The 27543-nt window shown below is 31.9% G+C and overlaps 2 protein-coding genes across 7 annotated transcripts in view; one reads left to right on the forward strand and one right to left on the reverse strand.

The window, feature by feature from the left end:
* Positions 1 to 1864, reverse strand: part of fy (fuzzy planar cell polarity protein-like protein) — a 61566-nt gene extending 59702 nt beyond the window's left edge. For 3 of the 5 annotated variants that reach the window (XM_035362768.2, XM_035362767.2, XM_035362763.2), the window contains exon 1: positions 1721 to 1864. In XM_035362768.2, the coding sequence (XP_035218659.1) occupies positions 1721 to 1767 (47 nt within the window). In that variant the 5' untranslated portion in view covers positions 1768 to 1864. Of the gene's footprint in view, positions 1 to 1333; positions 1591 to 1703 lie in introns of those variants that run through there. The other 2 variants (XM_035362766.2, XM_085817343.1) reach the window with 2 other exon arrangements.
* A 423-nt stretch (positions 1865 to 2287) lies between these two features.
* The window catches only part of LOC118191909 (oxysterol-binding protein-related protein 1-like), a 256307-nt gene continuing 231051 nt past the window's right edge, over positions 2288 to 27543 (forward strand). The window contains exons 1-4 of one of the 2 annotated variants that reach the window (XM_085817344.1): positions 2288 to 2434; positions 8484 to 8674; positions 15577 to 15662; positions 21764 to 21838. In XM_085817344.1, the coding sequence (XP_085673470.1) occupies positions 8521 to 8674; positions 15577 to 15662; positions 21764 to 21838 (315 nt within the window). In that variant the 5' untranslated portion in view covers positions 2288 to 2434; positions 8484 to 8520. The remainder of the gene's footprint in view (positions 2435 to 8483; positions 8675 to 15576; positions 15663 to 21763; positions 21839 to 27543) is intronic. The other variant, XM_085817345.1, reaches the window with a different exon arrangement.

The following is a 27543-nucleotide window of genomic DNA, read 5'->3' on the forward strand; positions in this document are numbered from 1 at the left end:
TGCTCATTTTAAACTCATAATTTTATTTTTATATATCTGAAAAATATTCACTTTGGGCTTACATGTTTTAATTGGTTATTATTATTTATTATATTATCAGAGAATTATTAAAGTGTGTAAAATCGATAAAAGAGGTATTGAGTGCTCTGCCAAAATATATTTACTAGCAGATTTGAATTTGATGATGAATATATCCTAAAACGTGTTTTAAGTCAAAAGTTTGAAACTTGATGGCTAAATGTAAATATAAAATGATGCATGTTAAAATATTTGTAATTAGGCACGTAGGTCACATTAAGTTTTTATTAAATAGAGTAAGGCATGCAAGGGCTATCTGCCTAAAGGGAGAGATGCCATCATGGAGGAATTTTGAAGAAAAACTTACCTCTGAATGAGTATTAAAAATAATCCAGATAATTTTCATTCAAATTATATTTATACATATTTCTTATGTAAAACTTTTGAGTATATGTTAAATTAGTGTAAATTACTTTACTCGAAAAATATAGTAAATGCACAAAAATTACAGATTTGCACATGCCTGAAAAGAAAAATATGAAATATGTATGGGTATTTAGGCATGTGCTTGCAAAAAGCATGTATCTGCCTTTAACAAAATACGTAAATATTTATTAATGTGTTTGAAATGAAGGATTTATTCATTTATAAACAAGTGAAAGTTACTTTAAAGAAATCTAATTATTAAATGTATCTAAATTTATAATGATCATAAACATTATCTAAATATATAATAAACTTAGCATTGAATTGTAAACATAAATTGAAATCCTGTTGACAAATATGTTATAAAACTATTTAAGCAAGAATTGTTCGTACTGGAAAGCAATCTGTTAAAAGATATAGTAAAGCAAATTCTATGAGATGCGTACTTGAGTAAGTACTAAAGAAGAGTTTTGGAATACGTATTGTTGAAATTATGGGTAAAAAATCTGATAAGTATAGTTAAAAGAATTATTCCCCTTACATTTTATAACTCAGTTACAAGTTTTAAATAATATTTAAAAAAAAAAAAATCCTTATTTAATTCCTTTTCAGAAATATTCTGAGAAAGTTAAGTACTATTTAAAGTATTTCACTATTAAAATAAAAGGTGCTCTAATTTGAAATGGACCGAACAGAGCATTAATTATAAATTGGCTTATAGTTTTCCATTTAAAAGATGCCTCAGAAGCTAAAATATGTCATATTTAAGAAAGTATTTTAGGAAGAAGCTCCATAAATAGAAAAGAAATAACGCATACTTTTAATATTAATAACACAATAAACTTTGATCTGAAGTTTTGTAATCTTTAACCGAACAAAATCAAATTACCTTCAAATTTTTTTCAAATTTAATTAACAAAAACTTGTGAAAATATTTCACTCAAATTAAACCATTCTGAGCAAACTGTTCTGTAAAAAGTATAGCATTTAAGTCCTTTCAAAATGAAATGTATTTTCATATACGTAGGACTCTGAAGTACTGTAGAAAAAGAAAATATATACATTTATATGTATATTTACGACGTAATTACATAATATTTACATCCGATCGTGTCAAAACCCATTGAACTTAATGGTAAATTACTGAATGTTTCGGTCACCACGTAGGGATCGCCAGTACTTCAGAGCAGGGTATGGGAAAAACCGGTTAGGGCCACTCCATCTTACTTCCTACATCTATGACCTTACACCATGTTTACCCGTGAGCATTTTTTACCGATTTGATGTCCCCAGCTGTTTTAGTGAGGATTGGGATTCCCCCATCAGCCGTCAAAACTGCTAAGAATGCCATTTGCGATCCCTATTTTTCCATATTTTCGCATAAAAAAAATAGCAGAAATAAAACTTGCTAAAACAACTATCATACAGTGCTATTTTTGCATCATGCTAAGTCTTTCTGCCACAAATTTAAATTATATCCCATTTATCATAAACAGCGTCACAGTTAAATATTTTTCCACAGTTTATGCATAAGAATATGCTAGGTTATAATTATCTAAGATATTAATAAAATTTTGTGATGCTGTTTCGGTAATAATTACATTTCTTAATGTTTTTCATGTCTTTTATTACCGATCATTTTATTTAAATTTTCTACCTTTTTTCCTCCCGTTTGTATCTCCTGAGGAAGAACTGAAATTTTTAACCTTCGTTTAAGTAGAAATTAACTTTTGTCATATGTTTCTATAAATGTAATTGTCACTTATTGCGTTATATTGAGATTCCTCTTTTGACTTTACCTTTGCGTTGGATAGGGCGAAAGTTTCATTGTTTACAAAAAAAAAAAAAGCATACCCTTGCAGAAAGTCTTGACTGCTGCAGAGTTTGTAAACATACCCGCCAAGTCATCGTATTATCGCCAGCTGAATGCGTTGTGGATGTTCAAATTACATTATCAGAGGCGTTTTTGGTTTCGTTTCGTTTTGAGCTAGTAATAAAAGTTTCTCTTCAGATTCATTTTTTTAAAATTTAGAATTAAATTCAAAAAATCATTCTATTCTAATGAAACAGTCTGTGATCTTTAATTGGAAAAAATAATAGATGTATTTTGTTTTAAAACATGTATTCAAAATTTAGTTAGATTTGAGTTCGCTGTCTTGGGCTTGTTTTTAATCGTCGTATATTTAACGTACAATTAAGTATTTATTAAATTAAGTTAATCAGTTTGTAAATGTTACATCCATAGGTTGACGGAATATATTTTTTTTTAAGTAAGTTAATAGACTGCATTGTACAATGGCTACACAAATCTCGCAATACCTTCGACTTTGAAGTACAAATAGCAGTATATACAGATTAAATTAGAACTTTTTAAAATTTCATTTAAAAAATTCTCTTATTTGCAAAATTATGTTTGAAAATTATTCAAATAATTAAATACTTAAAAAAAATAAGCATCCAAGTGTATTTATCTCACAAAGGTAAAGTGGCCACATATTCATTGAGACAAAGCGGGACAAATAGAATGAATTTAGAATTTATCAATGAAACATACCAATAATTCAAAAAAATATATTTTATTGTATATATTCATATACTTGTCTATAATTATACAAAACAATATTTATTATTAACTATTAGTAACTATAAAATATAAACAATATGAATATTATGTTTTTTAATTAATTTAATATTTTTCATTTAAAAAATTATAATTTTCTTTCATGGTCATATTTTTTATCCGAGTGAATACTTTGCGATAGATTTGGATCATTTATTAAAATGTCGTGAAATTTCTCACATGCATTGGTCAAATTATATTTTAGGCTTAATGCAGATTTTAAAGTTTTAATCTTCAGCTGTGTTTTTTCAATTGTCTATATTTTATTGACACTAGAAAAACATGTTCTGTTGCTGCATTTGTTCCTGGAAGGGAGACCGCATGTTCTACAATTTTCAAAATATTTTCATAAGGAATAGTATTCTGTTCAAAGTGAAGGAATAATGGCTAAAGTGCAGAATCGCGCACTTATTTGTATAAGAGTAAGAAGAATTGGATTTTTGTCAATTTTCTTTTAATTTTTAAGTGAAAATAGGTCGATGTGTACATGGATAAAGTCAAGGGAGTGCACGATGCCATTTTTGTGCAATTCTGGGATGTTTTTTTAAATAAAAATAGGTCGATGTGTACATGGATACCGAGTATGTGTAATTCTTAAAAATGCGCCAAGCAGTGGGCGATTCTGCACTTTCCCCGGAATAACTCCGTCCATTTTTTTTTCCCCACATTTGCAGACAACTAACATTTAATTTTTTTCATCAGTAATGTATCTTTTTACCAATGACACCTCATCAAAAAATTATTTTCGCAAATATTATTTTTCGGAAAATGGTTACAAATATATTAAAAAGATTTTTTCCACATATTCCCTTTCCTCCTTTTTTAATGTCACCTAATGAAAGTTTTTAATATCCTCGAATTGAACTGTCCATTATTCAAGATATTCCAAGCAGTTATTATGAAAATTTCTGACTTCTTTCAGAAAATCAGGTCGTTTAATGGCACCTTGTGCTTCCAAACTAGTGATGTCCTTTTGAATAACTAAAGGAACGTAATTGTTATTAATTCGTTCTCACAATTTTGTTTTTTAATAATTGATTTCATTTGACACTTCCGTATTTGAAATTTTGTTCCCTTCAATAATTTTCACAGCATTGTGAAATAATGTAACGTGGTTGTGGATGAACTGAAGCCAAATTTGTGATGTGTCATTTTTAAAAAAGAGCTGCAATATTCTTAGACATCGTGTTTTGCCGTTTGTGATAAAAAGTACGATTTTAACGGTTCATACATTTTAAAAATATTTTCTACAGCTGATAAAAGAGCTAGCCATCGTGTTTTGCTGTAACCAATAATTCTTTTCTATTCAATTTCTGCACTTTCACAAAAATCCTTCAAACTTTTCAACACGTACAGTCAAAAGTCGTTAATCCGGCACCCATATCCGGACCTCAAAGCTACAAACTTTCTGCGCATGCTTCATTGCATAATACGTTCACGCATGCGCATAATACATTTACGCATGCACGTTTAATGTATAACGGACGGTATAAGCTAAGCTAAAATTATCTAATTATCTATTTCAGTTAATGTTGCAGATTGCGTTGTTCCTTAATCTTCAAATTGGATCCGGCTTATTATTTTTTGCAGAGTGTTAGAGCAATTTTATAAAAGTAAGCTTGAACTTTCGATTATGTCAAATAGAATTTCCGATATATATTTACTAATATGTAAAGGATCTACAAAGCGAAAGTATGTTTCGATGTCCATTAAACAAAAAGTGGAATTGCTGCAAAAAATGGATAAAGGCATATCCTTTGTTTCTCTAACCACTCCAAAATCTATTTATCAATTTCACGCTGCTCTGTGAAAGCGAGGGACATCGCAGCGCTCAATGAACTGGAAGTTGATCTGTCAGCACTATCCTTATCTTCAGGGCAGATATTTTTATTTTATTCAGCTTATAATTCCTTACTAAATGTAGTATTTCATCTCGATGTACTCCATCTTTGATATGATTTAAATCAAATTCCTCATCATTATAAATATCACGAATACACATGAAATAGTTTTCTGGTTGCAATTTCTAATTTCGACTATGCGTAATGTATACTTTACGTATGCGCATGTTGAAAGAAATGTTTAATAAAGTAAACAAATAAATATTAAGCTTTTTTTTTTTTTTGTAAATTTTGATACCCTTTAGATCATAATTGCTCTTTATTTCATAAGTTACGGTTTCATATTTTTAATTTTATAATTTCTGCATGCCATCTTACCAGATTTAAACTGATGATCTATAATCCGGAATCGCCAAAGTCCCGACGAGTCCGCATTAAAGACTTTTGACCATATATATATAAAAATACAAATAAAAGATTTCGATAATGTTTTCAACATCCACTGGAAGTAAGTCAGATGCTGTTTGAACAGTATTGTGCAGAATGTGTGCTGCTAAACTTACTCAAATAATTTTTTTGTTCAAATGTTCGTTTTGTAAAAACGTTATTGATGCCTCTTCTAGCTTTTCCACCAAAATTTTTGTTAGTGTTATTCCTTACAATAGGCAATAATTTTATTGTTCAAATTATTCTTTTTTAAAATAGTACGTATTAAATGAAAAATTATTTATGAAGTTTCACCCGGCAATGAAACAAAATCTAATATTCAGATTTTAATTCCTGTTTCTGGATCAAAAATTCTAACAATTGTGTGAAATAATTTTAAATCTTTGCGGTTGGAAGCATCATAAATATATGGATATAAATGTGCATTTATCTAATTCTTTCTGCAGTTGTGAAAACGAATATGGTAAAAAAACATTACAAATAATTGCTTTGGTTTGTGTCCTTGCACATGCAAATTTTTGTCGTACAAAGTCTTGATTATTTGCGACGTACAATCAATCGATCTGAAACTTTGATTGTGGTTTATGGTGTGGAAAGCAAATAGCCCTTCAGCTAATGCTAGCTGTTCCTCCTTTTAACTATACATATTCCTTGATGAGACGTAACGACAATGATCGAATACCACCGAGTAAATCTAACTCGTTACATCCCCTAATTTAGTTTACTCTGCATGCATTTTATGTGTTTTTTTATTTCTTTATATTCACTATAATTAATATATAATACATTTTTACAGTACGTTTAAAAGAAGAAATGCAGATGTTTTCTAAAAAGCTGGACATTTTTAAAAATCGGCAGGATGTGGGACAGTCCTCCAAAAAGCGGGACTGTCCTGCCAAAATCGGGACGTGTGGTCACTTTACACAAAGGTCTTGAGACACCATTTTATTACCCCAAAGAAATTAAGACTTAATAAAAGTATATTATGCATTTTGATTTTCAAGTAGTGGCGATAGTTTAAATATGGTTTGAATTTATACTTGAAAATTCATTATACAAATAAATCTCAGTTTCATGTGTCCTGTGACATGATGTGGTATCATAAACATTAAATGATACTAAAAATATTGTTTTTTTATTCAAATCCGTTAGGAAAGTTGCTAAACATTTAAATTGGCCCTTTCTACTTGTTTCAAATTTATAAAAGATTCAAAGAAGGAAATCAAATTCTAATTAAGTTAAGAAATAGTCATCCATCAAAGCTTACATTGAAAGATCAACATTTTTTTTTTATTTAAAAAGAATTAAGAAATCTTTGTTTAAATGCATTAAATCATTTAGCAAAATTTAATGAAAGATTTAATATGTCAGTTTTCCCTGAAGCAGTCAGAACAGTTGTCAGATCAGATGAATTCCATGGTGCATTGATATTTTTTTTTCACAAATAAAAAGTAAATATCTCAGGTTTTTATTTTGAAAGTTAATGATAAATTTAACTTTATCATATTGAGATCAGATCATCATTGTGGATGAGATTGAATTCAATATTTTTTTTTTTTTTTTTTTTTTTTTTTTTTTTTTCAGTGTATTGTATTATTGTCTGGTATAAAAAAAAGGGGAGAATTAAATCTAAAAGGTATGGTATTTAAAATAAAGCATGATTGCAAAGGTACCTAATATTGAATTGCCTATTTGCAGTGGGATTACATAATATAGATTTTATTGATACTGAAGTCACAATGCGTGAACATTTTAACCCTTTGGTTATGGGTATAAAATTCATAAAAACAGAAAATTTGATTCAAATAGAATTATAAACTAACAGAAAAGTAGTGATTTCTGTGTTAGCATGCCATAAAATTTAAGTGCCAACTTGATAAGAATATTCCTTGTGTATATTCAGGATAAATGGTGAATGCAGTCTTTATACAGTAGTTTGACAGTGAGCATGTTGCTTTACTTATTTGCGTGTTATTGTTCTACAGTTGCCCGGAGCAATAATCGAATCTCTAGATTTAAATCCAGTTAAATATATTTTGAGTGAATTGGAGGTAAAAATTAAGAAACATACAATTTCAATAAAAGTCAAATTAAAAAAAGGATTTAATTAGAAAGGAATAATTTTAATGCTAAAATTGTTAGTTTGCTCATTTGAGGTATGTAATAAAAAACTGAGGTCTTAGCATATAGGTTAGTAAGCCTCACCATTGTTTTTACCTTCATCCCAGTTTTCATGGAGAACCTATTAGGAATGGATCCAAGTCATCTACCACTAACCCCTTAAGAAGAATTTTCTCAACAGTGTTTTGAGTACATCAATACCACAAATATAGCAACTTATCATCAAGTGATAATCTTTTTAGAAGTTAAGCATTTTTTTCCCCTTTTGTCAGTTTCTTCCCAATGGTACCACTTTTGCGAAATTTTTATGTGCGGTGCTAATTAATTTTTATTTTAAATTGCTAAATATTATTTAGATAAATTTAATATGTTATTTTATAAGGAATAGCTTAAAATACAATTAAAAAATTTTTGATTTAATTTGTGGATACTACTGTTTTTGTTTTTGTCTTAGAGGTACAACATTATTTTTGGGAGCCACTGTATAGACATGATTGAATGTTGGATCTGATAGTTTTTTTTAAAATTGAAGAATGAAATGCAACAATATTTATATAAAAACATGGCATAAAAATATATTGCTTTTTTTAAAAATTTATTAACAGCTTAGTTATTTATTATAGGTATAACAAAAACATTTTTTATCATGAAAAAGAACCCTGTGTCTGATCTTCCCTTGAAATTGATAGATTTTTATGCAAAGTCCAAAATAAGGTTGCTGTTTTGCTGAATTTTAAATGTTTTGTTGCACTTTCTATTAAAACATTGCATAGAATTATTTTTCATTTTTAAATTTCCAAATAAGTAGTAAAATTATTGTCTAGTTATAAATATGTAATATATAGAAGGGCCAAGGCAAACTGTATTTATTTATGATTTTAAATTCTGCAGTAAGCTTCTGGTTTAAAATCATTTTTACTTTTCTGCATAAAACTGTTAGAATTTTTTATGAAAAAATTTAAGTGTGTAATAAATTAAAAAATTGAAAATTGAAAATTTTAAATGTTTAGATAAATTCTGTATCCATTTTAAAAGAAATTCTACACGATGTCAGAAGATGAAATATCAGTTTCTCCAGAACCTTGTCGAATACCAGAAGAAAAGTTACTTCTTGTTTCAAGAACTGGAGATATTGAAGCTACTACTAAATTATTAAGCACGTATGCTGAAGGGAAAATATGTGTTGATATAAATTGCAAAGGTATGTATTACTTTTCTCAAAAGATGTGTTTATAAAGTATTGTTTCTGATTTCATACGAGTATGGGATTTAAGCATAGTACCAGGCAATAGTATTTGCTAAAAATAGGAAAAAGATATTTTATATGTTATTTGAACTAGAAAAAGAAAATAAACATATAAAATATGTATAAGAAAGTAAAAAACTAAAATATAGCACAAATTGACTTTTGATGTCTTTTTTTCATGTTTTCAAATTTTTATAATAATAAAACTTGCTTTAGATGAGGGAAACTCTGTTATTAAATACAAAAACAAACTTGAAAACAGGACAAGGAAAAAGAAACAATACTTTTGCTTAAATTACTCATTTGTATCTCTAGATGAATCATCAGTGGGGAGGGAAAGATTAATAGCTATATCCTTAATTTATTTTAAGGAATTATTTAAAAAAAATTTATATATATTCCAGAGGATGTGCAGTTAAACTATGTATGTACCGGTGTGGATGATAAAAATTTCTAAATACCGGAAGAATATTTATAGTCACTGCAGTATTTAATTCTACTCATTTTCTGTATTTCTCATAGAAATTTTGCTTTATAAAGATGGTTTTAATAGTAATTTTTCAATCGTTTTGCAACAAGCAGACTTAACTGTGTACGGATTTTCACACTTTTTGGTTGCAAAGTGTATGACTATTATTTTTTTATATATATTTTTTTCATCTACATTTATGACTATTCACATTTTTATCAACAATTTTTACAAAATACACGAATTTAAATTATATTTTGTGGTTTCATATAATATGGTGTATGCAATTTCTGTGGGTACCATTTGAAAGTTAAAAATGCACAATATTTTAATTCTTAGATGAATTTAATTTTTAACCAATTTAATGCAAAAAATTTTACATAAATTTTGCAGTAAAACAGAAAATATGAAATTTGTAAAAAAGAAATCTGTTTTGCTTTAACTTAAATTACAAACATATTAGAAAGATAAATATCTAAAATGGCCAATAGTTATAAATATTATAGATAGTTTATATTGACTTTGGAAATAAACCTAGTACTGTTATTTTTGCTTATTTATTATTATGCTAAGTTTTTTTACATGTGATAAGCTTTGAAGGTTGTCAAGATAGAAGAGAAACACGTCTCAAATAAATCATAAAAGTGAAGCAACAACCTATGCTAGGTGTAGATTTTTAGCATAGATCGATCGATCTATTGATTTCAAGTGCAAACACAGTCCGTCTCCATCAGGAGTAGATTACTTTTCTCCTGATGAAGAGGGACTTTACCCTTGAAATCAACCGATTCTATGCTAAAATTCTACACCTACAGGTTGTTGCTTCGCTTTTATGATTTGAAGGTTGTTCCGAAACATAATCTAGCTTGACACCCTGCACATCAAATGCAAGTATCTTTACATATTTTATTTTCATTTTTATATTTCTTGAAGAAACATGCAGCATATTGTCTTCCAGGTTCTTTTTTTACAGGATTTGGTTGTAGATGGCTGACAAAATCCTTTTCTACAATGTGAATACAGACCATGTTAGCATTACTGAAATGTTTTGATGAATAAATTTTAAGCTTTTATGCAAAATCTCAACAATGAAATTGATTCTGTAGAGCCATTTAGCATTGAAATAAGAACAATAAGACATTTTTACGTTGCAAAGATAAAGAGCAGGGTTCATACTGAAATCAAGGGGAAAATCTTTGCCCAACATTTTCGAGTGAACCGTCATAGCAGATGAACTTAATAATCCTGCTGAAATCATGGGAACCATACATGGATGATTAACCTTTATTTAGACAAGGCCCAATTACGAGGGTAAGTTGAAAAATAAGTTTCCCTAGTCGACTGTGGTCAGAGTTGTGTATTAAAGTAAAAAAATAGAATGAGACATTAAAGATATGACATACCTTTATTTTATTATTCTCGTACAAGTACGTTGAGACATTTGTCATATCGCTTGATAAGCTTCAAAAAGTCCTCCAAGAAAAATTCACGCTTTGCATATGCAAGAAGCGTTGAACGGCTATGGGCAAAAGGCAACACAGCAGGAAAACGTGCAAGTCACCAATACACCATTGGGTAGAGGTCGCTGCATATCAAGCAGATGGCGCTGTTGCAGTGCCTGTGCAAAGCGTAGACCAGCCTCTCATTTGAGCCCCGGTAGGTATGGAGAGAAGGTGCGTTTTGAATTCGTGGTCAAAGGAGGAAGTGAGAGTGGTTATCCGCAATGAATGGGCACGTGGAGTATCGGGAACAGAAATTCATAACCACCTCATGGAAGTCTATGGGCCAGGTGTGATGTCGAAGCAAATGGTGAGGAGATGGTGTCGCACATTCAGTGATGTACGTCAGCAAGTGGAGGACAAACCGAGAGCTAGACGGATGCGCACGGCCACTACAAATGCAAATGTCAGGAAGGTGGATGACATGATTAGAGCGAACCGGCGTTATCACCATCGATGAAGTAGCGGAAGAACTTGGAATCTCACATAAGTGAGCTCAAAACATCATCCACGACATTCTTCGATACAGAAAAGTGTCAGCACGATGGGTGCCCCGACAATTGACCTCGACACACAAGGAACAATGCATGGGAGTCAGCCTGGAACATCTCGTGCATTACCATGAAGATGGCAATGACTTTCTGTTTCTGATTGTGACGGGGGATGAAACGTGGGTCCACCATTTCACGCCAGAATCGAAGGCCGCATCTTTGGAGTGGAAACATCCGTCATCACCTGTCCGAAAGAAGTTCAAGACAACTCCCTCTGCAGGTAAAGTGCTCCTCACGGTTTTCTGGGACGCCCAAGGAGTTTTGTTGCTGGACTTTTTGGAGGTTGGAACCATCAATGCTACGCGCTACTGTGACACCCTGTCGAAATTGAAAGAGGCGATTCAGAAAAAGCGGCCTGGCCTCCTCACATCTGGCATTCTGCTGTTGGAGACAATGCCAGACCACATTCGGCGACGGCAGCGCAAAACCATATTGCAACTCTTGGTTGGGAGCGCCTACACCATCCGCCATACAGTCCTGATCTCGCACCAAGTGACTTCCATCTGTTTCCGGCTTTGAAGAAAAATCTCGGGGGAAGGTGCTTTGGAAGCAATACTGAAGTGAAACAAGCCATTCAATGCTTCTTCCATATGCAAAGCCCTGATTTTTTCCTGGAGGGCTTTTTGAAGCTTATCAAGCGATATGACAAATTTCTCAATGTACTTGGTACCTATGTGGAAAAATAAAGGTATGTCATATTTTTAATGTCTCATTCTAGTTTTTGACTTTCATACACAACTCTGACCACAGTCGACAGGGGAAACTTATTTTTCAACTTACCCTCATAATTAGAAGTTGACTGTAGTTTCAATAATAGTACCTGAACCTGTGTTGGAGAAGAGAAGTAAATACAGACATTTTTTGTGCAAATTAAAAAATTTCTGCATTGAACTTTTTTAGCACAGTTCAAATCCAAAATCTGGACTTCCTAACCCACTCCTTTTTTTGCAATATTTCTTTTCATTTACAAAACATAAGGAATGAAGAATGTGATACTGAATAAAAAAACAAGTATGCCATAACCTTTTATCCTAATAAGCTGAGATATCCTTTGCTTAAAAAATCTAAGGTCTAGAATCACTGAATTTATCTAACCTTTATAACTTATAACTTAGATAAGTATACCATACTCATTAAAATCGTTTCTGTTCCAAATATGTTATTTGATAAGCAACAGAGTTTAATAGATGTCAATTTGTATATTGTGGATTATACAGTACAAAGTCCAAAATCTGGACTCGTCGGGACTTTGGCAATTTCGGATTTAGGATTCTTCCAGATATTATATCATAAACTTAAATCTGGTAAGATGGCATGCAAAAATTATACAATTAAAAATATGAAATAAAGAACAATTATGATCTAAAGGATATCAAAATTTATAAAAAAAAAAAGCTTAATATGTATTTGTTTACTTTATTAAACATTTTTTTCAATGTAAGTTGCTTAAGTTTCTTCCACAAAAAATTCAAAATGTTCCTTTTTCTTTTTTCTTTTATCATATACGGTTGACTCCCATAATTTTTAGACGGATATGCCTTTATCCATTTTTTGTAGCAATTCTACTTTTTGTTTAATAGACATCGAAACATGGTTTTGCTTTGTAGATACTTTGGCAGCTCCAGAATTGGAAACTCTTTTCGACATAATTGAAAGTTCAAGCTTAGTTTTTGTAAAATTGCCATAATAATAACAGTCTGCAAAAAATAATAAGCTGGATCAAATTAGAAGATTAGGGAGCATCACAGTCTGCTACATAAACTGAAATACCTTAGATTCAGTCAAGATAATTTTAGCCTAGCTTAATAGTGTCCGTTATACATTATTGGTTGTGTGTCACAAGATTGGCGACGAAAGCCAAATTAGACTAGAATAGAAAGCCAAGTTGTTTCGCTAAATTTTGTCTTGCTCCTATTGCATACTGAATTAAGCCTAAATTGTATTAGTTATTTACTATACCTACATTTATTTCTTGCACATGCTTAAAAATAATTTAACTTCCTGAATAAATAAACTCCCATATGTACTTAAGGCTTTATCTAGGGCCAGTGCTAGATACTGCCTGGTGCAGTCTTTACAGGCCTTAAATTCTGCTACAAAGCGCCTTCCTAACTTCTCGCGCCTAAACTTTGGATTCCAGTGCTTTCCCTAAATCATAAAAAACTTCTCATCCCTTATTTTACCACTTGGCATTCCCCGAAATTCCAAAAATTTCGTCTTCCCTCAATTCTGCTGTTTGGTACCGACATATTCTGGGTTTATGGTGAATAACCTTAATTAAAATAACACTAAATGTAATCTTTTGGCCTATGAGTTTCATTAGTAAAATCTATTTTTAGCGTATGAAAAGAAATTTTTGTTGAATTTTTCCTCGTCAACATTTCTTAGAACAGTTAAAAACCTATAATCATCACCAAGCATAATGTTAGCATAAAAGGGTGCCATACTCTTGTTATTCAATTCCTAATATAAAAAAAAAAGTTTAGACAATTCTGGGTGAGTTATTACTGAAGTTGTCATGTATTGATAAACATGCTGGGATGAAAGCAAAATATAATAAATAATGACTCGCCAGGTTGGCATCAGGAATATAAAATAGATGAATGTTTCGGTTTGAGATATATGCCAAGCAGATACTCAACTACGGAGCGAAATTATTAATCTCACAAATTTATGCTTACATGATTGTTTTTCCATAACGAGGTATTTTATTTAGTGCGTAAGTGAAATTAAGAATCAGAATTTTTAAGTGAAAATCTCCACATGTTTTATTAATGAAAGAAAAAATCAAATGTGCATGCGTAAAGCATACAAAAAAAAAAAAAAAAAAAAATCTGTGGCTTTGAGGTCCAGATTTTAGATCAGTCCGGATTTGGAAATTTTAGAATGAAACACTTTTCATTCTTGGATCACAGAAAGGATTGCAAGATCTTCACTTTGATATTTGAATTTCAAAAGGACAAATTTAATATACTTAAAAAGATGTGTACTATGCTCATACCTGTGTTTTCATACAAGTATTCATTTATTTGTTAATATTGTGGGTCAACTAACTGACATTGTGGATCGTGCCTTTTTTGGTATGTGGCAACCCAAAATGTTTACTGTATTGAGTCATTAATACTTTTTCATGAATTTTCAGTCAGCATGTTATTCACATGCACAGTATATGGGAAAGTAGTATTTTATGTTCATTTTCAGTTTTAATCCTGAGTCACATGTATGTAATCAAAGGTTCACATGTGACTAACAAACTACAGTCTGCTGACAGAAGTCTGAATTTAGGATGGTGGATGATATTCTTTTCAGTAGATGGTACTATCACAAGTTTTCTTCATTGTCGATCATTGATGTTAACTGTATATGGGGTTGTTGAATTTGTATCACATGTCACAGTGCCTTTTTCTCGGCTTTTATTACTGAGATTTTACTTGTGTTATTCGTTTGTGTTTCAAATTTCAGAATTATTTTTTATTTTTTGAAGATTAGCTCCTTTTACTAAATCCTCCAGAGAAAAGCATTTCTCCTGTTAGGTAGATGATAGTCTTTCCAGTATGAATATATACATTCCAGTCTTTAATTATTTATCAAATTTTCTAATGTAATGTACTTAGGGCTGTATTAGTTTAAGAAAACTCAACCTGTTGAAACTGAAATTATACTTTACAGTTCGATCTTGTTATATGACTGTTATTTTCAAAAGATGTATTTAAGAAATACAAATATATATTTTTTTCATCCCAATGGCAGATTGTTAAAAGTTTCAGTGTAACACAGTCCATTAATTTATACAAGGCCAGATGTGGTGGTCTCTTTATTATGGAGGCACCTAATAGGTAGGCCACCATCACCTCCTATGAAGGGACGGACAGTTACAACCATGCCTTCTCCGGGATTCGAACCCAGGCCCTTCAGTATCTCAGTCAGCCTTCCCTACCCACTATACTGTCTGGGCAGCACAAGCATATTTTAAACTGAATTATACAGGGAATCAAAATTTTTATTTTTAATTAGCTACTTCTTCCAAACATTTATTTAAGAAGAATTAGCATAAAGCTTATTATTAGGAAATTAGTATAAAATTCATTATAAGGAAGAAACATGTGTAAATGATTGCCTTTAATTTATAAGAAAAAAAGATTTCTCACTTCTTATAACAGTATACAAATACAAATTTGTTTTTAACTCTGAAGTTTATGAGGTTGCTTGTAAATGCTATTACATTAATTTAAAATATAATAGCATTTACAATTTATTATAAGTTTTGATAATTTTGGTGCATTTTGAAAATTTTATCAGCATTGTGAATTTTTTAATTTTCTGTTTGAATTTTAATAGGAGAACAAAAAAGTAACCATGGCTGGACTCCTCTTCACCTTGCTTCTTATTTTGGACACGAAAAAATTGCTGATCTTCTAATCAAAGTAAATTTACATTGATTTTTTAATTAAATATTATTGTTTAATAAATTACCTTCTTTTTTAAATAAAATATTTTATGTTTGTCAAGCTTTAAAAATATTGATCTCTGTATTCTTCTTGATATAATGTATATAACCCTTTGTAAATTGATGGCATGTATGTGAATCTGGTATAAATACAGATGCATGCAATATAAATCAGAATTCATATGGTTGCTAAAGAGACTTTGGTTTTTTTTAAATAATTTTTGGTGGAGAAATGTCCTCAGTTTTGGTTAAAATTTGCAAGCAACCCTTAGTTTGCAAGCAGTCCAAAGTATATTAAAATTACATTTTAAGGGAAGGGGGTATTAAAATATTTTTATTTCTTTCCAGCTTTATCCTTTATTTTGGTAATTTATTTATTTGAATAGCTTGATTTAAAGTTTAGTTAAGTTAATAAATGTTACAAAGCACAGCTTCCAAATTACATTTTAACAAAAGTAAAAATGCTATTGTAATTATATATTAAAATTAATTTTAGTTGTCTAATTTTTCTAAGTGTTTTCCTGTGTAACTCTCAAAATATTCTGATATAGATTAGCTTTATCTGTAAAATTCATTTTTCATCCCCTTTTCCCCCTGAATTTTTCAAAAATCTTCATATTGCAAAGCTGTCTGATGTTTTAATAGTTAAAAAGTCCAGAGAAAGTGTGTGACAAGAGGAAAAATGTATTAATGGTGTTAGCATAAAATCAATGAAGATTACAGGAAAATAGTGATAAGTTTCTTATTTTGAGTTTTATCTTTTAATTGCTTTTTGTAAAAAGCAACAAAAATAGAGTTATTTGAATTTTCTGTGGTATCTTCATATTGTTATGGCTTCCATTATTTGAACAGCACCAAGAGCCCCTATAAGATAAGAGCCCTTAAGTGCCATGAGCTTAGGCACTATGCCAATGTGGCAACTGTTCTCAGAGCTTTTCTAGTGATTGGCAGAACTGTAAGTGATTATGGTTAAGATTATCAGCTGTTTGGTCACAGTTTTTTAAAATGGTTAAGCTTACTATCACAACAGACTCATAAGATATTCACCTCTTCACTTTTGTTTTATATAACCACAATTCTCAGTAAGCCAGAGACAGATTTTCCTGTAAAGAGAAATGTAAGTAATTGTTATTTCTTTGCCTTTTTCATGTTTGTGGTTAAATTTTTTTAATCCACTTTTTACAAACATCAAACGATGGCATATTTTCAGAATTACAGTACTGTTTATATTGGTGCACATACTCGCACTGAAAAATTTTGGAGTCCAGTAAAATTTGTCAAACTCTATTTAGATTTGTATTTAAGGGAATGTTTGTTGCACTTAGTTTACAATGAAGATTTTGTTGCTTTTATATGCCATCTGAAAATTTTGGTTGTTGTAATGATTGGCATAAGTTTTAATGAATCTATTTGTCAAAGTTTTAGCTTCTTTTATTCAAGATTTTATGTACTGTATCTGTAACTGGTATCTCTTAATAATCTTATTAAATAAAGAGCAGTCTATGATTATCTAACTAGTAATGAATGATCTATTGCTTCAAATTTCTGCCAAAATGATTAGCGTAGGTTGGATGAAATCTCTACCAAGTACCATCTAGATATTAATATATCACCATATTTTACTAAAATTTCATTCAAGCTTCAATAGTTTTAAAAGTTTAAAAAGGAAAGAAGTTTTAAAAGGGGGTTACTTACTGTAGAGTTAAAAAGTGTAGGTTATTAGAATACTTACAAAGAAACATTAAAAAAAGAATTGATATGTAGAAAATAATCTACACAGTCCAGTCACATTAATGTGACCATCTGTCAAAAGCCAGAATAACCACCTTTCGCAGAGCGGACTGCTGCGAGACGTGCAGGAAGAGAGTCACATAGGTCCCTGAAGGTGTTCTCTGGGATGTTGAGCCATGCCAACTCTAATGCCGTGGCCAGCTGCGCTAGATTACACGGTTGAGGATCCATGGCGCGAACAACTCGATCGAGATGGTCCCACAGATGCTCGATTGGGTTTAAGTCAGGTGAGTTTGCTGGCCAGGGGAGGACGGTAAACTCATCCTGGTGCTCTTCGAACCACGCACGTACACTGGCAGCTGTATGGCACCTCGCATTGTCCTGCTGGAAGATGCCATCATCCTGAGGAAAAACAATGCGCATGTAGGGGTGAACATGGTCCACAAGGACAGATGCGTACTTGTATTGATCCATTGTGCCTTCCACAATGATCAGTGAACCTAGAGAATGCCAGGAAAACATTCCCCAGACCATAATGCTCCCGCCTCCAGCTTGGACCGTTCCGGCAATGGTTGCAGGGTGGTTCCTTTCAGAGGTTTCACGCCTTATACGCCAACGTCCATCTGTCCGACGGAGCATAAAACGCGATTCATCCGAAAACGCAACCTGTCGCCACTCAGTGGACGTCCAGCTGCTGTACTGGCGTGCAAATTCTAGCCTTCGCCGTCGATGAACAGCAGTCAGCATAGGTGCAGGAACCAGGCGTCTGCTTCGGAGGCCCAGACGCAGCAATGTTCGCTGAATAGTACTTTGGGAGACACTTTTGGTAGCCCCTTGGTTCATTTTGGTGGTCAGTTGCTCAACGGTAGCCCGTCTGTCTGCCCGAAGGCATCTCCGCAACTGTCGTTCACCTCTGTCATCTATGGCCCGTGGTGCACCACATTTGCCACGTCGCTGATTTTGGACAGTCCCATTTTGCCATGCACGGTACACTTTTACCACGGCGGCACGCGAACAGTTCACAAACTCAGCCGTTTCAGAAATGCTTCCACCCTTGGCCCAAAAGCCAATGATCATGCCCTTTTGGAAGTCAGATAAATCGCTTCGTTTCTGCATTACGCCAATGATTGAAATGTTTTCCGAAGCCCTCACACACCCTTTATATACGCTCAACTGCACTGTGCTGCCACCTGCCTTCTGTGATTGGTTATTTAACTCTGACATGGAAAGTACGTGGTGGTCACATTAATGTGACTGGACTGTGTAAAACAATATACATCTGACAAACATGCATAAAATAAATCTATGTGTAGAAAAATATATGTTATCTTATTAGATATTGTAATTTTATTGAATGAAGGATGGATAATTATTTCATTTGCATTTAACATTTGTTATTATGTAGTAATTATTTTTTGTGCCCCTAGTTCTGAAATCATAGAGAAAAATAATAATATTTCTCTAAAATAAAAGTTATTTTAATATTTTACAGTTATTCATTGTAAACTGAAATATTCTTTTATTGAGAAAAGTTATAACAATATCTTTCTGTTAACCCTTAGCGCTCCGCACGTTTTTGAAAAATTGCCTACCAGCAACTCTGGCACATTTTCGCAGGATCCGGCGTTTTTAAATGCAGCATCCAGAATATCTGCATAAATCTCTTTCTTGTAAATATTGTACCAAACAAAGGGATGTGTCTATTCTCCTTAACTGACCAATAATCCTGCATATTCGCCAGGGGTATCATACCCAATTTGATAATAACTCCAATAAAAGCCCAAAACTCATTTTCTTCCACTGCACGCCATGTTTTCCAAATAGAATTACTAGATATTTCTTTATTCTTTAGAACGTTTTCAGCGTAATTGTTGGTTTCTTTTATAATTTCATTTACCAGTTCGTTTGTGAAAAATAATTTGAAATATTGTGTCGGCTGTACAATATTTGTAGGAATTTGTGGTCCAATGACCTTTGGTGATACACTAAAATGTATTCTATTCGGAATATCTAATTCTTCCATGACATCATGTCATTCATCTAAGTCTTCCGGCGACTCTTCGCTTTCACTTTCAATAACTACCATTCGTCATCTCTTTGGTAGTATAATTTCAGAACCACTACTTGAAGTATCAGAATTATAATCAACATTGTCTTCCACAATATCTTCTAACAATGAAATATCAAACACATATTCACTATCAATCAACTCTATATTCTCATCACAATAATTATTTTTCTCCATGTTGCTAACCATAAAATGGGTCAAATAATGTTTCAATTGGAACAGTAGCTAGACTGAGCATGTTTTAACTACAGATAACAATTGCCAACGCCGACGATTTCGTAACATCTTAAGCCTAATCATGCTAAAAACATTGGGCTCCGTAACGGAGAGCTAAGGGTTGATATGCAAAACCACATACAGTATCAAGTCCGTAATCCGGACTCGTCGGGTTTTCGGCGTTTCCGGATACGGACTATAATCCAGATTATAAATCATCAATTTAAATCTGGTAAGATAGCATGCAGAAATTATACAATTAAAAATATGAAACCATAATTTATGAAATAAAGAGCAATTATGATCTAAAAGGTAACAAAATGTACAAAAAAAAAAAAAAAAAAAAAAAAAAAAAAGCTTAATTAAACTTTATTAAACATTTCTTTCACTGCAAGTTGTTTAAGTTGCTTCATTTTTTGTGCTAATACTTTCTCTTTATTTCTATAAACAGACATAATTTCTTGTTCAGTTACAAAGTTCCTCTGTTGAAGTCCTGTAATTGCTGTGTCGAAAATACCGAATAACTTGTCAATCGAAATTTTTTCGTTTTCAATAATCTTCTTTCTTTACTATTGGAAGTGCACATGGGTAAACACTTTACGCGCATGCGTAAACGCATTACGCGGATGCGTAAGTTTGTGGCTTTGAGGTTCGGATTATAGATCATTCCGGATAATGGACGTCAGGGTTACGGACTTTGTACTGTATCACTTTATAAAACATAGATCTTTCCAATTAAAAGTATACGTTTCTGTCAGAGGCATTTCTTAATAATAGTATTTTTTTTCATATACATATAAGTTACCGTGCCCTTATAATATGTGTAGTATATTTTCATCTTAAAAATATCCATGACTATTTTTAAAACATATCTATCATATGGGTCTGGTAAACTCGCCAGTGTGGCCTGGCTCATATGACTGGCAACTATTTTTACAATCACATTTATCTTAATGACACTGCAAGCTGTATTTCTGCAAAAACATGCTAACTTTTTGAATGTTTGAAGACTATTGGGCTGCCCAACAGAGTCTAATGGCTGAAAAGCTAAGGTCCACCATAGGATTAAAAAAATACTAACATTGGGTGATTTCTTTGCATTTGTACATTTTTAATTCCTTGAAGTAAAGGAAGTATTGAAATTGCAAAAATTTTCGGGTATCATATTTCAATAAAAATATCAATTTTGACCGCAATTGAATACAATTTAACAATGTTTTTGCGTGACCGAAAAATCTGCCTTCTTGCCAAATTATTATTATTATTATTATTATTTTTTTTTTTTTTTTTTTTTTTTTTGGGCATAGAAACTTTAATTTTAATTGCAAAAATTTTTTAAAAATTCTTTTAATTGTATTTAGTATATTTTTCAATTTTTGATAAACATGTTTTGTGGTTTTATGTATTTTTGCCTTACCAAAGGGAGAACTTAATTAATTGAATGAGAACTATATCTCTAATGAAATTTGAGGAAATAAGCTTAAATTAAATGCAGTAAAAATGCATATAATTTAATATTCCATGCAAGGAAGTCATGTCGTGTACACATAAGATTTTTATTGAATATTAAACCAATTTATTTGCATTTTTAAGTTGAAAAATATTAATGCATCAATTAAATTGTGAAATATTAATGCATCAATTAAATTTCATTTTTGTGTCATCTATCTATATATGGTTAAGCAGTTTGTTTTAATCATTTAAAAATCATGAAAACAATTATTTCATCATTGGATATCCCATCTTCCAGCAAAGGTAATCATCTAAGAATCTTTCAAATAAATACGACATTTTTTAAACAGTAAAGTAAAAATTTTCATTTAGCAATCAAAACAAATGCTCTCAGGGCTCCGAGTATGAAAAATTCTCCACAGTTCTATCATTAAAAAGGAATTTTGTATAAAAATTGTATACAAAAACTTCCATTATGAAACCCAAGAATTTGTTTTATTTTAATAACAATAATGTTAGTAATAAATTCAAGCTGATATTTATTATACATTCATAGTTACCAATAGTTTTATTGTAATTAATTTTTCTTATCTTTTGTATATACTGTGTAGTATGGAGCTGATGTAAATGTCCTGAATGACACTGGAGACACGCCTTTGCATAAAGCTGCATATACTGGTCGAGAGGTATGAAGATTATGCATTTATATATGTTATTGAACTTGGTATATTTCTTGATATCATTTGTTGACTTGTTTACTTTTAAAGATGTGTGAAAATTATTATATTGTTATATATTGCATTGAAATACCCTTGAAGTTGCAATGTGATGTGATGCAATATCCTTGCAATGTGATGACATGTGATGCAATATCCTTGCTTTTAAAATTTTAAAAATATAATACAGTACAAAGTCTTTAATCCAGACGCATCGGGTCTTTTGCGATACCGGATTAGGGGTTTTTCCGGATTATAGATCATCAGTTTGAATCTGATAAGAAGGTATGCAGAAATTATAAAATTAAAAATATGAAACCGTAATTTATGAAATAAAGAACAATTATGAACTAAAGGGTATCAAAATTTACAAAAAAAAAAAATAAGCTTAATATTTATTTGTTTACTTTATTAAACATTTCTTTTTACGCACGCATGCGCAAAGCATACATTACGCATAGTCGAAATTAGAAAATTGCAACCAGAAAACTATTTGATGTGTATTCGTGATATTTATAAGGACGAAGAATTTAATTTAAATCATATCAAAGGCAGGGTACATCGAGATGAAATACTACATTTAGTAAGGAATTATAAGCTAAATAAAATAAAAACATTTGTCCTGAAGATGAGGATAGTGCTGACAGATTAACTTCCAGTTCATTGTGCGCCGCAACGTCAACCCCCCCCCCCCCCCCCCCCCGCAGAGCAGCGTGAAATTGATAAACAGATTTCGGAATTGTTAGAGAAACAAAGGATATGCCTTTATCCATTTTTTACAGCAATTCCACTTTTTGTTTGATGGACATCGAAACATGCTTTCACTTTGTAGCTCCTTTGGCAGCTCCAGAATCGGAAACTCTTTTTGACATAATCGAAAGTTCAAGCTTACTTTTTATAAAATTGCTCTAATGGTCTGCAAAAAATAATAAGCCGGATCCAATTAGAAAATTAAGGAACAATGGAATCTGCAACATTAACTGAAATTGATAATTAGATAATTTTAGCCTAGCTTATACCGTCCATCATACATTAAACGTGCATGTGTAAACGTATTATGCACATGCGTAAAGGTATTATGCGCATGCATAAATGCACTATGCATTTACGCATGCGCAGAAAGTTTGTAGCTTTGAGGTCCGTATTGTAGATCATTTCGGATTATGGACGTCCAAATTAAAGACTTTGTAGGGTAGATAGAATTCATAATAGAACACAGTTAGTTGTCCTTGTGATCAACTGCGTTTCATAAATGTGATTGATATGTGCATTTATCTTCACTATTATGTGATATTTGCATGCTCTTTTTAAGACTCCAATTTATAGGAATTACTTAATAAAAACAGTCTGAGGCCTTCTTTTGTTATTATATTTTTCTTTTGATAGGTTAAAGCAATGGGAAGGAAATTATATGATAGTAAATTATTGCATTAAATTTAATGTTAAGCAATCAGAATTTACCAGTTAATTTATATCAATAGAGCTAATCTGCCTTAAGAAATTATGCGTAGTTGCAAAAATGATTTGTTAGTTGCTGTCAAGTTGATTAAAGAATCAAAATAATCTATAAGCTGCTACATCAAGTCTAAGAGTTTGAAGGAATTTCCTAGTAAAATATTTTTTTCAGAAGCCAGATCTGTATTTTAACACATTGACTGCCACGGCTTTTTTCTTTTTGGATTCCAGTCTGAGAAGTCAAATCGATTTAATCATATTATATTATTAAAAATACTAATTGTGTTTCATAACAATCATTAAAAAGTTTACAGTATGGTGGTTTTTTTTTTTTTTTTTTTTTTTTTTTTTTTTTTTTTTTTAAAAGGAAAAAGGGTTCTACAAATTATCTTGTAGTTGGCTTTTGTTAGACAAAGCTCTTCACAGAAGCCCACTATAAGTTGATTCTTACAGACATACTTCGACTTGTCACCTTGGTTTAGGTAAAACAAGAGCTAAATGAGTAACTCTTAGCGGCGCCGAAGTGGCAATTCAAGAAACTATGGGATAACTCATATTGGGCATCCTGAAGAAGAGTGCTAATACAAGTTATCTCGTGTTGGGCAGTCAACGTGTTAAATTCAATCAGATTTCAGTCCATTACTGTAATAATTAAAATATATATATATATAACTCATAAAAAAACTATCAGAAAATGACTTCAAGCATTGTGACCAGCAGTGGAATAATAATATGGAATGACGCAGAGATCAGGAAGGGCATTATATTAAAAGGAATAATATTTCTGCTTTGTAATTTTTTGAATAAAAATTGTAATAGTCCTTTTATTTTATAGCCATATAAAATAAAAGGTAACCGCGATATCTAATATTATATATATATATATATATATATACACATGTATACATACGTACATACAGGATGGTCATCACAAAACTTCTGCGATATGTGAATCCCTAGCAGTTTATCTGTTCAACCAATCAAAATGAAATTTCAGATATTGTTATTTGAAGGTATGCATTTGAGATTGTAATGACTTAAAACAGTATAGCTGTCACAGTTATAACTATAGGGGAAAAATTTTGAACTTTTGAATGGCAACACCCACTTGTTTTTCAAGCACAAATTGATCAGTGTATTGAAAAACCGTAAATGGCATTGGAGCAATACATGTAGGATAAAAATTGCTGGTGTAAAGCATTTGCAAAGAAGAGAGCATTGTAAAGGACCAATGATAGCACAAGCCAGGAGAGGGAAAAAACTTTTATCGCAATTACAATCTTTCAATGTGCTCACCTTTGCAGATGATAACACATTGCATGCGGAAGATTGCTAACAACAATGAGGAATGTAATATTACAGGAGGAATCTGTATAACTTCATGTTTTATGACATCTTTCAATAATTGCAAATCTCATGGATTTGATATGTACATCTTAGATTTCAGGTAACCTGAGAACCAGAAATCCCTTGAGTGAGGTCGAAGGGATAATGGTAACCATGAAACTGCAAAGTTGTGGGAGGTAATTCTGTCTTTGAAGTGCTGTTGCAGCACTTGCCGAACACATGTCAGTGTGTTGAGAAGCAACATCTTGCATCTGTACCATGTCATTAAAAAGATTTCACTGCTGCAGTTCTAGAATTATGTAAATCTGCAACATTGTTGTATGCCAACCACATGCGGTGGAGCACATTTTCATACCTGTGGAATGCAGTTCTTGGAGTTAAAATTTCTAGTTAAAGAGAAATTAACATCATCTGTCCATAATATCCATAGTGGCCATCTGATATTCATCATATATGATGAGGGAAAAGTTTGCAAAGTCAGTATACTGTCACTTGTCTCTAGGTTGCAACATTTGGATGTGCTGGAATTAGTAAATGAACAGAGTACAGAAAATTAAAGACTGTGGTTTTTAGTATATCTGAACTGCAGCAACACTTCTTCCATTATGCAATGGGCCTGAATTAAACGTATTGTGCACTTTTGCAATAACTTCAACAGGAATACAAGGTCATCCAGATCACATTCACATGTGCAATCAATTTCTTCAAATTTTTTTTACCAAATCATAAACAGTTTTTTCTGACATGGGCCTCATTTTAGCTTATGATTTTACCAATAAACTCGCACTGCTATGGCAGCATTTCCCCCATTCAGATGAATCACTAAGTATCATTTTGTTAGCACAGTCAAGCACCTGACTGAAGAAACAGTCTTTTCTTACTGCTTATTAAAGATTTTCCACAAGAAATGCTTTTCACATTGTGTTCTGTGATTGGTGCTTCTACTGCATATCCCTGTGAATTATGTAAAAGTGCACCACTGCACCTCTTCTTTGTCATTGGCCCTTTGCAATGCTTCTCTTTGTAAATATTTTACACTGACAGTTTTAATCGTATGTATATCATTCCAATGCCATTTTATGGTTTTGCAATACATTGATAAATTTATGGTTGAAAAAAATAGGTGTTACCATACAAAACTTTCAAAATGTTTTCACTGTAACCATAACCATGAGAGTTCTATATTATTTTACATCATTGCAATCCTGCCTTCAAACTAAAATTTCATTTTGATTGGTTGAGCCACTAGGGACCACTAGGGGCTCATATATCAGGGAAGTTTTTTTATGACCACACTATATGTATGTATGTATATATGTTACTGTGAAAGACCGAAATTGGAGAATGTCGACTTTCTCCAGAGAATCTCAGCATTCACCAAATACGTCGGTGAAAGATCGAATATTGCATTACATTCTTGCGCATTCAGACCCTCACCGGTGTATGTTGACAATCACAGATATGCTCTCTGGTGTAGGTCGAAAAGAGAGGAGTATATGTACACGCTGTCATTGCAAAAGGAATTGTTCCACAAATAAGTTGCAATTTTAAAAGCAAGGGCCTCTTGTGCAATTCAAAGTGTCATAATAGTCTAAATTGTTGAAATAAATAAGATTTGAATAGAACTGCTCTTATATGCACCCTCAGGTCGCCAAATTTCTTTCCAAACATTTTTGGCGAGAAACTCCACGCCGCCATATTACTACCTGCATTTTTTGTCTACATTTCGAATTTTAAGCCTAAAATTCATATATCAGGGAAGTTTTTTTATGACCACACTATATGTATGTATGTATATATGTTACTGTGAAAGACCAAAATTGGAGAATGTCGTCTTTCTCCAGAGAATCTCAGCATTCACCAAATACGTCGGTGAAAGATCGAATATTGCATTACATTCTTGCGCATTCAGACCCTCACCGGTGTATGTTGACAATCACAGATATGCTCTCTGGTGTAGGTCGAAAAGAGAGGAGTATATGTACACGCTGTCATTGCAAAAGGAATTGTTCCACAAATAAGTTGCAATTTTAAAAGCAAGGGCCTCTTGTGCAATTCAAAGTGTCATAATAGTCTAAATTGTTGAAATAAATAAGATTTGAATAGAACTACTCTTATATGCATCCTCAGGTCGCCAAATTTCTTTCCAAACATTTTTGGCGAGAAACTCCACGCCGCCATATTACTACCTGCATTTTTTGTCTACATTTCGAATTTTAAGCCTAAAATGTCTCCAAAAACGCGGTTAACCACATTTTGAAGACACAATTTAAGCTAAAAATCTGAAACAAAAACAAAAAATTTAGATAGCCAAAACATAAAGTTTCTAACCAAAAATATTTGACAAGAATCCATGTACACAGCGATACTTTTTAACTTAAAAAAAAAAAAAAACTACTAATTGCACATCATTCTAGGCAACGAAGGAATGTATGAACTACACACTCCTCGCTTCAATAAAATAACATAACAACAGTGGCGGCTCGTAATAAGCACTGTGGAACTGCAGCACCCCTTATTTCCACTTGTTATTATTTTTAATATTTAATATAGTGTGCCATTTGGTCTTTAATTCTTTCTTTATACTTTTACAATACATAATCCTTAAGCTTAATGTCAGTTGCCATCCCCTACTTTGTGAAAAAGGTACGAAATTCTTTGTTTGGAACTGCGTGCTTCACAGTTCCAGCGACGTGGTGCTTGGCTGTTCTGCGCATGCGCGCACAGAAAGCAGCACGCAATCCGGGTAGCGAGAAGAGCACTGTTGTTCTTGCAGTGCCGAAATTCTGGCATGTTGTTGGAAACGCGATTTCTTTTTACTCTGCACGTGTGGTATTCCTCCACTAGGTGGAACTGCATCATACGGACCATAA

This window comes from Stegodyphus dumicola, chromosome 5, assembly GCF_044657685.1.
Source record: "Stegodyphus dumicola isolate Sdum_Otavi_A_Nest chromosome 5, ASM4465768v1".
In the NCBI taxonomy this organism is placed as follows: domain Eukaryota; kingdom Metazoa; phylum Arthropoda; class Arachnida; order Araneae; family Eresidae; genus Stegodyphus; species Stegodyphus dumicola.